Raw genomic sequence first — 13,954 nt, forward strand, 5'->3', positions numbered from 1 at the left:
TCAAACTCAGAGCACCTGCATCCCAGCCCAGTGTCTTAACCACTAGGCCCTCCTGCCTTCCAGACATGCCCTCCTGAAACAGTCACGTCATCGGATGCCCCATTACACCCCCGAGCCCCACAGTGCCCAGAGGCACTGCCACCAACTGCTTCCGACTACCACCGCTGCTTTCTCATACCCAGGCAGTACCCCAGTGGCCCGGAAACAGGCTTCCCAGTGCAGCCATTCTGCCTCCACCTCTGCCCGCATCCCCGGAGACCTTCGGCTCCCAGCCTCCAAGTATTTCAGTGCCGATGTTTGCGAGACGAGTCCTCCACGGCCCCAAAGCTTTTCTCTCTCCCAATGCCAGACTGTGCAGCCCTCAGGCAACAGACAGAGACTTTTAGGACCAGCATGATCCTCTAGCCTGACCTCCAGAGGTTCCCACCACTGCTCCCAGCCCATATCTGGTGGGTGAGCTAGTCAGAATCTCAGTGCAGGAACAGCTGGGTGGCTTCTCTGGGCCACGCAATGCAGGAGGTCAGACTAAATGCTCAGGACGGTCCCTTCTGGCTGTAACTCCCAGGGATCTCAGCATCTCTTTCAGCAAAACATTCCCAGTTGGGATTTAAAGACCCCAAGCGATGCAAAAACCATCCCGTCCTGTGGGCAGCTCATCCAGGTTCATGTCCCTCACTGGGCAAAACCGGACCCGTTGTTCCCAGCCTGAATCCATCTCTCGTTTTGAAGCTGGATCTCGCTCGGTCAAGGGCTGTTGGGTAAAGAGCCCGTCGGATTCTTTCTCTTGCCTCCACGGTGAGGATAGACAGTCCACAACCTAGTGCCTCCTGTTGGACAGAACCCTTAGCATAGAGGAGATGCTGGGGGGCTTCGATTTGCTAACATGCCTCTGGGCCCCAGAGGTCCATTTCCCCAAGGTCCATCAGGTCTGAGTGGGCCCCCCAGCTATCGGTTGCCTCCACTCCGTGCTGGCAGTTGGAGCGTCATCTATTTTAACACCAGAAGGGGTCATCTACCGTATCTCACGGGCCCAAGAATTCGTCCTGTACTGAGCCCAACCACTTGTGTTTGACTAAAGCAGCTGCCAGACAGGAATCCTCCCTTGGGGAGTTTGTTCCCATGGCTAATCACAAGCAAGACCAGCAAACGGATGGAAACCCGGCTTATACCGGCAGAACAGGGCTTTTGCTGGTATAGCTGATGCCAGTTCCCTGAGAGCTTTCTCAGCCCTACAATCGTGTCTACACTACACTTGTGCCGGCACAACTCTGTCAGTTAACGGCTTTTCATGTGCCTACTCAACAGAGCTACACCAGCAAAAATGTTAAAAGCACAGATCAACCTGCTGGTTTTCACCGTCAGGCATTTATTTCTCCAGCCCTTAGTGGATTCGTTGCTTGGATGAATAAAGGTCTAGAAAACGTGATCTATGCAGGAAGGTTGAAAAAATTGGGTTTGTCTAGTCTGAAGAGGAGAAGACTGAGAGGGGACATGATAACAGTTTTCAAGTACATAAACGGTTGTTGCAAGGAGGAGGGAGAAAAATTGTTCCCCTTAACCTCTGAGGATAGGACAAGAAGCAACGGGCTTAAATTTCAGCAAGTGCGGTTTAGGTTGGACATTAGGAAAAACTTCCTAACTGTCAGGGTGGTTACACACTGGAATAAATTGCCCAGGGAGGTTGTGGAAGCTCCATCATTGGGGATTTTTAAGGGCAGTTAGACAAGCACCTGTCAGGGATAGTCTAGATCAGTGGTTCTCAACCAGGGGTCCAGAGCCCCCTGGGGGGCCGCGAGCAGGTTTCAGGGAGTCCACTAAGCCGGATCAGAGTTAGAGTTAGACTTGCTGGGGCCCAGAGCAGAAAGCCGAAGTCCCACTGCATGGGGTTGAAGCCTGGGGCCCTGAGCCCTGAGATCTGGGGCTGAAGCAGAAGCCTGAACAACTTAGCTTCATGGGATGCCCTGTGACTTGGGGCCCTGGGCAATTGCTACCCCTTAACACCGGCCCTGGCTTTTATATGCAGAAAACCAGTTATTGTGGCAGAGGTGGGCCGTGGAGTTTTTATAGCGTGTTGGGGAGGCCTCACAAAGGAAAAGGTTGAGAACCCATTCTAGATAATACTTAGTCCTTCCTTAAGTGCCAGGGACTGGACTAGGTGACCCCTCGAGGTCCCTTCCAGTCCTATGATTCTATGATTTTTGTAGTTCTTCTCTGCACATTCTCTGGTTTTTCCCACAGCCTTTTTAATATGAGCACACCAGCACTAACCAGATTGACCATCTTTGTTGGGGGGGTGGAAATACCAAGAAACCCACCACAGTAACATTTCACTTCAAAAAGGGGAACCACACAAAAATGAGGCTAGTTAAGTGGAAAGTAAAAGGAACAGTCACAAGAGTGAAATGCCTGCAAGCTGTATGGAAACTTTTAAAAAACACCATAATAAATGCTCAAAGTATATTTATACCCAAATTTTAAGAAAACAGTAAGAGGACCAAACAAATGCCACCTTGGCTAAATAACAGAGTAAAAGAGGCAATTAGAGACAAAAAGACATCCTTTAAAATCAGAAGTCAAATCCTACTGAGGAAGATAAAAAGCAACATAAACTCTGGCAAGTCAAGTGTAAAAGTATAATTAGCTAGGCCAAAAAAGAATTTGAAGAGCAACTAGCAAACGACACAAAACCTAACAGCAACGAAATTATGGATTTTTAAGTACATCAGAAGCAGGAAGCCAAACAACCAGTGGGGCCACTGGACGATCGAGGTGCTAAAGGAGCACTCAAGGAAGACAGGGCCGTTGTGGAGAAGCTAAGTGAATTCTTTGCATCAGTCTTCACGGCTAAGGATGTGAGACAGATTCCCACGCCTGAGCCATTCTTTTCAGGTGACAAATCTGCGGAGCTGTCCCAGATTGAGGTCTCAGCAGAGGAGGTCTGGGAACAAACTGATAAACTAAACAGTAATAAGTCACCAGGCCCAGATGGGATTCACCTGAGCGTTCAGGAGGAACTCAAATATGAAATTGCAGAACTACTTGTGGCATGTAACCTATCACTTAAACCAGCCTCTGGACCATATGACTTGTGGATAGCTAATGTGACACCGACTTTTAAAAAAGATTCCAGAGGTGATCCTGGCAATTACAGGCCAGTAAGCCTAACTTCAGTACCAGGAAAATTGATAAAGAACAGAATTATCAGACACACAGAGAAACACAATACACCGGGGAAGAGTCAACATGACTTTTGCAAAGGGAAATCATGCTTCACCAATCTATAAGAATTCTTTGAAGGGATCAATTAGCCTGTGGACAAGGGGAATCCAGTAGATATAGTGTACTTGGACTTTCAGAAAGCCTTTGACAAGGTCCCTCACCAAAGGCTCTAAAGCAAAATAAGCAGTCATGGGATAAGAGGGAAGGCTCTCTCATGGATCAGTAGCTGGTTAAAAGATCCGAAACAGAAGGGTAGGAATAAATGGTCAGTTTTCAGAATGGAGAGCAGTAAAGAGCAGGGCCCCCTAAGGATATGCAGTGGGACTAGTGCTGTTCAAAGTATTCATAAATAATCTGGAAAAGGGAGTAAACAGGGAGGTGTCCAAGTTTGCAGCTGATATAAAATTATTCAAGACAGATAAGTCAAAAGCTGACTGCGAAGAGCTACAAAGGGATCTCACAGAACTGGGTGACCAGGCAACAAAATGGCAGATGAAATTCAATGTTGATAAATGCAAAGTAATGCACCTCACAAAACATAAGCCCGACTATACATCCAAAATGATGGGGACTAATTTAGCTGTTCCCACTCAAGCAAGATCTGGGAGTCTTTGTGGAGAGTTCTCTGAAAACATCCACTCAATGTACAGTGGCCGTCAAAAAGGTGAACAGAATGTTAGGAACCCTTCAGAAAGGGACAGATAATAAGACAGAAAATATCATAACATCTCGAAATAAATTCATGGTACACCCACACCCTGAATACTCGAGCTGTTCTGGCTGTCCCATTTCAACAAAGATATGTTCGAACTGGAAAAAAATACAGAGAAGGGCAACAAAAATGATTAAAGGGATGGAACAGCTTCTGTGTGAGGAGAGATTGAAAAGACTGGGCCCCTGCTCGTCTTAGAAAAGAGACGATGCAAGGGGGCTAGGATAGAGGGTTCCACAATGACGAATGGTGTGGAGGAAGTGAATACAGAAGTGTTATTTGCCCCTTCATGTAACACAAGAACCAGGGGTCACCCAATGAAATTAACAGGCAGCAGGTTTACAAGAAAGACAAAGAAGTTCTTCTTCACACAATGCCCAGTCAACCTGCGGAACTCATTGCCAGGGGATGTGGTGAAGGTCAAACATATAATGGAGTTAAAAAAGAATTTGATAAATTCCTGAAGCACAGGTCCACCAATGGTTATTAGCCAAGAGGATCAGGGATGTAGCCCCGTGCTCTGGGTGTCCCTAAACTGGACAACAGGGGACAGATCATATGCTAATTGCCTTGTTCTGTTCACTCACATCTGGTACCGGCCATTGTCAGAAGACAGGATACATTGGACCATTGGTCTGCCCCAGTGGGGCCTTTCTTATGTTCTTTAACTGGATGCAGTATTCCAGTGTCGCTCTAACCCATGCTTCATACAGAGGGAAAATCACCCCTACTCACTGCTCCCTGTTTCGATGTGGTTCTTGAGTACAGAACATTACAGAGCCCCCAACGCACTGTTGGCTCTGGTCGTCTTCCTATCGGCCCAGCCTCAATAATTACTTCCACACCATCCCGACCGTCAGAGGCCCATGGTGCTGTGGTACCCCTAGACTGGAAGTGCTCAGAAGTCTGGCTTTAAGGACTTCAGGTCCCCACCAAAAAGGGCAGTTGTTTCTGGACCCAGTTAACACTGCCAAAGCCTTCTGCTTCCATCCAGTCCCCAGGACTGCCCCCTCAGTGGGGTTCACCAGAAAGCCCCAGCTCCTGGAGTCACAGGATTCTTTGGGACCCTCGGCTTTCAACTGAAAACAAAACCCAACGTCAGTTTCTAGCCCTCGTGGACAAAGGCCAAAAAATGCAACCTCCGCACAGCTCCAAAGCCAGAAGACAAATAAAGCTCCCACCATGGTTTTTTTTTCAAAATCTCAGGATGTTTTTAAGCTGCTCCTGCACTTTTCAATGGCTTGGGGTTGAAATGTAGAAACACTCCTGCATTTGGGAGTCCGGACAGGGCCTCAGCTGTTTCCCCTGGGACAAAATTCGCATCTAACCACCTGACGTGGCATTTGGGGATGTGCAAAAACTCTTCTCTTGATTGGCTTTACACCAGTGGCACTCAACTTGGGGAAACTGAGGAAGAGAAAGGGACACTGACTCCCTCAAAATCACATAGGCTTGTGGAGAGGCTCTGAGAGCAGAACCCAGGAGTCCTGACTCCCAGACACATCCTGCTCTAACCCATGAGACCCCACTCCCTCCTCTAAACACTGGGCCATGCTTTTGTTCCAACACAGCATGTCAAGCCTTTTCAGTGACCGATGCACTAGCCCAGCTGTTGTCCCAAATAAAAGAGCTCTTGCCGCTCAAAAAGAGCCAGCTCCAAATCGATTAACCACAGGTGCCGATTAGAACATTCATTTCAACAGTGTCTCACGCTTCTGCGCATTCAGGACACACATCGCCCAGGGGCACAGAGCTAGCATCCTGCATCCTCACAGCCCAGCCAGCACAGACAAAATTAACCCTGGCGCTGCTGGAATCTGGTTTGCTACACACAGACTCCCTGAAAATCGTACCGTCCCCAGAGCCTCCTAGACTCCTGCTTTCTCGCCCAGCAGGACAGATGGTTCTGCTCACCCCCCACAATAGCTCACCAGAGAGTGCGACACGCCCAAGGGAAACAACAGTTATAACAGTGTTGTTGTATTGCCCCTTTCAGCCACAGATCTCAAAGCACTTTGCAAAGGCAGTCCTTAGCTGAGATGGGGGCCCCCCATCATGCCAGGTGCCACACAGACCCCAACCCAGATCAGGATCCCATGCTGGGGAGGTGTGTGCTCCGCACAGAGTCTGACCAAGATCAGGTCCCCATTGTGCTGGGCACTGCTCAGACCCAGATCAGGGTCCCCACTTTGGGGCACTGCTCAGACTCAAAATGGAGAGAGAGAGCCCCTGCCTGGCTGAGTTGACACACTGAGTAAGGAGGGGTGGGGAGGTGGCTAAAATTTGACCTTGATGCCCCCTAAGACCCCCCCACCCACTAGGGTTTGACACACACACAGTGAGACATAAGGCCGGGCACCCTGGAGCTCTCACCCCGGGACTTCTCAGGAAACCACCAAGACAGTGCAAAGCTCCACACAGGGTCTGACACCCCCCCCCCGCAATTGGGCCAGACCCAACCCAGATCAGGCTCCCATCATGCTGGGCACTGCCCTGACCCAGATCAGGGATAGAACCCAGGAGTCCTGACTCCCAGGCCCTCCCCCCCTGCTCTAACTGCTAGGCCTCCCCACCCCTCCCAGAGCAGGAGATAGAACCCAGGATTCTTGGCTCCCAGAATGTGACGGCCAGGCCCTGGGTCCCAGCAGCCCAGGTGCTGGGGAGGGGCTCAGGATACAGGGCAAGTGGGTGCCCCTACCAGCCAGGGTGTCACGCCACCAGTCACTGGTGCCGCACACCACCCCGCGAGAACCCACCCAGCTGGGGGGCCAGGTTTGCTGCCTCCAGGCCAGAATTGGAGGGCTTTTCATCCCGGGGGTGGGGTGGAATGTCAGGAATTGCCCTGTTTCCTCACAGTCCCCGCCCCCAGGCTGCTGCTCTGCACCCTCAGCCCCCCCACCCCAACGATCCTGCAGCCTCCTACTGCTGGGTGCTGCCAATCTGCCTCCCAGAGCATCCCCCCACCCCAGTTGCTGGATGTGCCCTGCCTGTATCCCTGCTAGCCCTTCACCTTCCAGTCGCACCTTTGCATAGCCAAGACCCCTGCAAGGAAAAAGCCGCCAGCCTGGCCCATCCCCACCAGAAGGAGAAGCTGCTGCCTGCAGGGGACACCCTAGAGCTCTCAGCCTCTCGCTCTGCCACGAAGGGGTACTTGGGGGTCCAGTGGGTGGGCAGAGGTGGGGGCTAGGAGCCAGGACTCCTGGGTTCTGTTAGAAGCTCTGGCAGGTGATGTTCCCCTGGGCGGTGCCACGGGAGGGAAGCGGGCATCTCTTGCTGCCGACTGATCCTCCCTAGCACCGTAGCCGGGTTGGGGGGGAGGGCAAATCTCCCAGCTGTGGGTCGCCCCAGGCAACGTGACGAAGGGCTGGGAGCCACACGGGATGCACCCGCGTTGGGCTTGTTTACAGCTCAGGAGTTGCCAGCATGAACCACCCTGAGCTCAGGATCTCAACACCACTCCCCTTCCAGGGCTGGGGCTAGAACCCAAGAGTCCTGGCTCCCAGCATCCCCTGCTCTAACCACCAGACCTCACTCCCCTCCCAGGCCGGGACTAGAACACAGGACACTGGGTTCTGGCTCCCAACCTGGGCCCCTGCAGCTCTGCAAGCCCAAGCCCCAGGGGCAGCTGGGTAATTGCACCTTCCTCTGGGGAGCAGCCCAGGGTCTGTCTGGTTCCATCAGCCTTGGGGAAGAACCTCCCTTAGACTCAGCCCAGCCCTGGCTGTGTGGGTCATTGCGTGTGTGTGGGGTGAGGGGGGGTTCAGGGAATCTGCCCTGCCGCCAGCCTCAGCAGCATCCTAGGAGAGTCGGGTGCCCACAGTTCCCTCACGCAGGGCCCCAGGCCTGGGGGGAAGGCACCGAGACTCACTTGATGCCCAGGGCCAGGGACGGCACACCAGGAGCTGGGGGGCAGATAGCTCCTCAGAAGGGGTCTGGTGCATTCTGGCCCACAGGGCACTGCACAGCTGCTGTGGGGGGCACAACGTTTGGAGCCCAGCCCCCCAACCCGGAGCAGATTAGGATGCAAGGCCCTGGGGCAGGCAGAGCAGGGAGGGAGAACGGTGCCAGCCAAGCCCATGGAGGGGGACGGGAGGGGAAATGAAGGCACACACAGTCAGGGCTGCCAGGCAGGAAGCTGGGCCCAGCAGTTAGACCTCCGCCCTGGGAGCCCTGGGCTCAGTTTCCTGCTCTTGGACCAGAGCCATGAAGGTATTTAGGCTCCTACCTTCCAATAAAAAGGCCTTAGCCACTCCGTGCCTCAGTTTCCCCATCTGTACAATGGCAATAACAGCCCGCCTCATGGGGCTGGGTGTAAGGATAAAGATTGGGAGGTGCCGTATTATGGGGGAGTCAGATACTACAACAACAGGTGCTTATCTAACCCCCACCCCCACGCCGCGAGGCAAGGCAGGGCTATTCTCCCCAGTGTACAGATGGGAAAGTGAGGCACAGAGAACCCAGAAGCCCTGCCTTCTTGTTCTAGCCCACTAGACCCCACTCACCTCCCAGAGCTGGGGGGAGAACCCAGGAGTCCTGGATCCTTAATGACCACAAAGTGGACCAGTAACCACACATCCTACACACTACAGGACATGACACAAGTCCTACATACTCGTCCCACCCTGGGCTCCCTGCAACTCTACCGGTGCCCCTCACTCCTGACCCACATCCCCCTGCTCCCCACCACACATGCTCATATCCTGCTGCAGAAACTCATTACATTTGAGCTCTGGGGGTCCAGAGAGGGATCCCATGAGGCTAGGGGGGGGCACTGAGGACCCTGAGCCCAAAGCCAAGTGGGCTCTGTGCAGAAGGGACCTCAGAGCCCTGAGCCTGGGGAGGGGGGCCTGGCTCCGGGCAGCAGCAAGCCAGCTGGGCATGGAGGGGGCAGGGCAGCCTGGCTGGCACAGATCCCCCCTCCCCCCCCATTGCTCTAGGAAGGGATAAAGGTGCAAAGAACAAAGAGTGACACCCAGCTGGGAGCATCGGACAATAACATCCCCCCAGTGCCCGGAGCTGCAGCTGGGAATAGAACCCAGGAGTCCTGACTCCCAGCCCCGCCCCCCGCTCTACCCACTCCCCTCCCAGCACCGGGGCCCTGTAGCAGGTGCCCTGGCTGAGCCCTGCAGGGAACTGGCCAGGGACTGAAATGGGGCGGGGCTGAGGAAGGCCCGGTGCTGATGGGGGGGTGGGGTTCAGCCAGGACTTCTGGGTCCTTCCAGGGCTGGTGGGGATGTGGGGCGTCAGGCAGGACTCCTGGGTACCATGGCAGCAGCAGGGGCTCACCACAGGGCCTGCGCCACATGGGATTCCCCACCCCCACCCCAAGGATCCTCCCTCCCCAGACTCTCCTCCTGGGCTGGGGGTGCAGGGCCTCGTCCTCCCAGAGAGTGAGGCCTCCCCATGCAGGGGGGTGGGGCTCTCGGCTCATCACTGGAGGGCTGCCCCAGGCACCCCACCATCTCCCCATGGGGCAGGGCGGGGCGGGGGTGCCTGCTTGGCAGCCATTTTCTGGGGGCTCAAAGCGCTGCCCAGGGACTGGCAGCATAAGGGGAAGGAGAGAGATGAGACTGGGAGGGCGGGGTCCAGGCTGGAGGCACCCCTGGGGGAGAAGGATGTACCACCCCCCACCCTGTGATTGCAACCCACCAGCCCCCCAGGAACAGCAACACACCAGCCCCCCAATACATCACACCAGCCCCCTAGGAATAGCAACCCACCAGCCCCCCAGGAACAGCAACACACCAGCCCCCCAATACATCACACCAGCCCCCTAGGAATAGCAACCCACCAGCCCCCCAGTGCAACCCACCAGACCCCCAATACATCACACCAGCCCCCCAATATATCACACCAGCCCCCTAGGAACAGCAAAACACCAGCCCCCCAGTGCAACCCACCAGCCCTCCAGGAATAGCAACCCACCAGCCCCCCAGTGCAACCCACCAGTTCCCCAGTGCAACACACCAGCCCCCCAGGAATAGCAACCCACCAGCCCCCCAGTGCAACCCACCAGTCCCCCAATACATCACACCAGCCCCCCAATGAAACACACCAGCCCCCCAGGAATAGCAACCCACCAGCCCCCCAGTGCAACACACCAACCTCCCAATGAAACACACCAGCCCCCAATACATCACCCCCCCAGGAACAGCAACACACCAGCCCCTCCCCAGAGCAACATACCAGCCCCCCAATACCTCACACCAGCCCCAGTACATCACCCCCCCAGGAACAGCAACACACCAGCCCCCCCAGTGCAACACACCAGCCCCCCAATACCTCACACCAGCCCCCTCCCATTTCTATCCCCTCTGCACAAAGCCCCCAGCCCATCCCCAGCTCTTTGCCGTGTGTGCATGGAGGGGGACAGGGCAGGCAACATGGGGGAGTCCCTGCTCCAAAGGCAGGGGATGTGGCAGAGCCCCCACCCCCCGCCCCAGCCAACTCTGGCTCTTCCCCTGCTTCCCCCTCCCCTTCACACGCCTTTGTCAGCTCGCCAAACTGCTCCCTCCTCCACAGGGGGGGAAGGAAATGGGGCTCCCCCTCCCCCACGACTAAGCCACCTGCACTGTGCAGGCACAGCAGCTGCACCCCCCACATGCACATACACATCCCCTCTCTGCTGCATTGCTGCCCCCCCAGCCCCCTTCCCTGCTGCCCCCCCATGACACAAAAAGCACTGCTAACGGGAACGGAGAGAGCGGGGCAGCTTCCATTGGGGGGTCCCCAGAGATCGCCCCCCTTTCTCCTCCCCCCATGGCCTATTCCACTGGGGACTCCCCAAATTCCTCCATCCCGCCCCCCACCCCCACCCACCACTCTGTCCAGACCGGGTTGTTGCCCATGAGGGGCCCCCAAAATCCACCCCTCCTCCCTCTGCGACACCTCCCTTTCCACCCCCAGCTGCCCTTTCTCTGAACCCACCCCCCAAGTTAAATCCTCCCAGAGGGAGTGTTAGGGGGACAGCGAATTGCTGGGCCCGAAGGTGCCTCTGAATCGCTACAAGGTCAAAATGGCTTTTGTCGCTCCGGAAAAGTGTCTCTCTGTTGGGGGAGGGGCTCTCAAACCGACCTTGAATTCAAAATGTGTGTATGGGGGGGGTAAGGATGATCTTAATGCTCGCGGGGACGAGGGACTGGCGCCAGCGGGAACCGGTTTGCGCCGAGGCCCCCCCCCCAGCTCGGGCCTACACCCTTGCTGGCTCGGCAGGATCTTCAAAGAAACGGGGGGGGGTGCGGTTTGTGGGTGCGTTGAAATGAGCGAGGGAGACGCTGAGGACAAGGGCAACGCGGGGAGTGGCCGGGGGGGGATCAAGGTGCGGGGGACACAGTTGGGTCAGAACATTTTCTGGCTGGGATGGTTTAGACACAACGAATCCTGCACCTGGACCAGGCCCGGCCTAGACCCGCTGACCCATCCCAGCCTATGGCTCTAGGGTACGGTGCCCAGATGTCCCGATTTTATAGGGACAGTCCCGATTTTGGGGGCTTTTTCTTATCTAGGCACTGATTACCCCCCCCCCATCCCGATGTTTTACACTTGCTGTCTGATCACCCTATTCTAGGAGGTCACGTGCAAGTCTGCGGGGCAGGGTGGGGAGAAGTGCAGCATAGAGATCTATGAAAAGTCGGGGGGTGGCAAACTAAGTGGGAGCCCCCTTGCCCCATAGCACTTGAGGCCCCCCTGGTGTGGAGGGGGAAGGTTGAAACAATCTAAAATTAAACGGGGGGGTTGATGTTAAATTAGGTAGACAGAGGCCTTGCTTGCAGAGCGAGCCACACAACTGCAAACACACGATGTCCTAGGAGGGTTGTTCAAATCTGCAATTCAGCTGGGGGGAGGGGGGATGGTTTTTAAAAGGCTCCTAAATTAGCAAGCCGGAGGCGGGGGCATTGAGACCCCGGGCGCTGCGCCTGGCACCGCCAGCCCACGCGTGTGGGGCACAGGAGAGCGGCTGGGTTTAAAATGACCTCGCGAGGGAGAGACACTGGATTGGAAAAAAAACAAACAGGATTTACAATTTGCAAATGCAAAACCTGAGTGTGTCGGGAGGGGGGGGGGAGCTTGTCCATGATCAAGCCCCCCATCCCCCCAAAGCCAGCCCGCTGTCAGTTCCCATTGTTCAGAACCAGGCTGGCTTCTCCTCCTGCAGAGCCTGAGATGGCGGGGGGGGGGCGAGGGGGGAGCTGCTGTCTCAGCACCCAGAGAAAGGCAATTCCGCAGGAGCTGCTCTCCCATCACGCACAAAAATGTATCCAGCTCTGAAGGATTGTGTGTCTCTCCCTGCGTGTCTCCGCAGCGCCCAGCGGCTGGCATGACGCGGGGGCCTGATCTCGGCAGGGGTCTGGGCAGCGCCCAGCACAATGCGGGGGCCTCATCTTGGGCGGGGTCTGGGCAGCAGCCGTCACAATGGGGGGGCCCATCTCGGGCAGGGTCTGGGCAGCACCTAGCACAATGGGGGGCCCCATCTCGGGCGGGGTCTGGGCAGTGCCTGGCCCTGATCTTGATTCTGGAGGGGTCTCAGGCATTAGTGTATCGCAAGTAATAAGGATGCAAACATGAGGTTATAGCCATATATCTAGATCTATACACACACACACCCCTATCAGCACACATACACTGACACTCACACACCCCTATAGCACACACACTGACACTCACACACACACGCACACACCCCTATCAGCACACACACTCACACACACCCCTATCAGTACACACACTGACACACACACACACTGACACATACCCCTATCAGCACACACACTGACACTCACACACACACCCCCTATCAGCATACACACTGACACACACACTCACATACACCCCTATCAGCACACACACTGACACTCACACACACACACCCCTATCAGCATACACACTGACACTCACACACACCCCTATCAGCACACACACTGACACTCACACACACACACACACGCACACACACCCCTAGCAGCACACACACACAAAGGGTACAATATACATGTGCCCAGTGCATTATACAGCCATACCTGGAGATCCACACACCAGAGTGTACCTTGCAGTCACATGTGTGTAGACACACACATCTCGCTCTCTACCCCCCGCACACACACACACACCGGTATAGTTCACACACACGCCGTACATACGATCCATCCGTCCCCAGACACGCTCCCACCCGGGGTATATTTTATATCAATCCCTGGCTCCAGAAACGCACCCCCAGAACATCCCCCGCCCTGCGGCTTAGCCAGTCACTGACATGGGAAATATTCCTACAGATGCATAGACCCCGCGTATCGCCCATCTCCAGACCCCCCCCCGGTTACCGCCACGGACACCCCCTCCCCACCCTATTCGGTATCGATTCTTTGCAGCTGCCGGTCTCCATGTTGAGCCCTGTTCTCAACCCCCTCCCCCCCGGCCATGCCCTAGCTCGCCCCACAGCTCTGCCCCACGCGCGCTATGGGGCCAGTGCTCTGTAGATTCAGGGGATCCCCCCCCATCCTGGCACCTGTACACCCACGTTTCACCCCGATCCCCACCCCACCCCCTGACAGCCAACTGGGGACCGGGCTGCAAGATCCAGCCGAAATCGCAGTGCAGGGACTGGGGGGAGGGGGAAATTTATACCGTACACCCCCAAAAGACGTGCACCCCGATATCAGTCAACCCCCCCACGCATCCCACCAACCCCCCCAGATACCTACGGTGACCATTCTTCCAGCGCCGCGGGCACTCCCGCTGCAGGGCCGGGCGGCCGTGGGGCTGCGCTCTCCAGCCGCCGGCCCGCACCCCCCTGCCCCCCGCCCCGGGTGGGGTCGGATCAGCGCCGAGGAGCGGGAGGAGGGAAATCCGGAGGACCGATTGAAAAGCCAAATCCCGGGCGACGATCGGGGCTCGATGTGTGTAGGTCCAGCGGCGGAGGGGGGGAGATTGGGATGGGGGGGCTGAGCAGTAGGGGGGGAGCTGAGTAGGGGGGGCTGAGCAGCACGGGGGGAGCTGAGCGGGGGGGGAGATGAGCAGGGGAGGCTG

At 55.9% G+C, this 13,954-nt stretch overlaps 1 protein-coding gene and 1 long non-coding RNA gene across 10 annotated transcripts in view; both read right to left on the bottom strand.

The window, feature by feature from the left end:
* The window catches only part of LOC122458387, a 493,263-nt gene that overhangs the window by 144,693 nt on the left and 334,616 nt on the right, over nucleotides 1–13,954 (bottom strand). The gene's annotated exons all lie outside the window — the stretch shown is intronic.
* The window catches only part of ELAVL3 (ELAV like RNA binding protein 3), a 42,829-nt gene that overhangs the window by 24,468 nt on the left and 4,407 nt on the right, over nucleotides 1–13,954 (bottom strand). For 4 of the 9 annotated variants that reach the window (XM_038379171.2, XM_038379169.2, XM_038379170.2 and 1 more), the window contains exon 1: nucleotides 13,630–13,855. The exons of the other annotated variants lie outside the window; for them this stretch is intronic. In XM_038379171.2, the coding sequence (XP_038235099.1) occupies nucleotides 13,630–13,638 (9 nt within the window). In that variant the 5' untranslated portion in view covers nucleotides 13,639–13,855. Of the gene's footprint in view, nucleotides 1–13,629; nucleotides 13,856–13,954 lie in introns of those variants that run through there. 9 annotated transcript variants of the gene reach the window in all.

The sequence above is a fragment of the Dermochelys coriacea genome, chromosome 20 (genome assembly GCF_009764565.3).
Source record: "Dermochelys coriacea isolate rDerCor1 chromosome 20, rDerCor1.pri.v4, whole genome shotgun sequence".
Taxonomy (NCBI): domain Eukaryota; kingdom Metazoa; phylum Chordata; order Testudines; family Dermochelyidae; genus Dermochelys; species Dermochelys coriacea.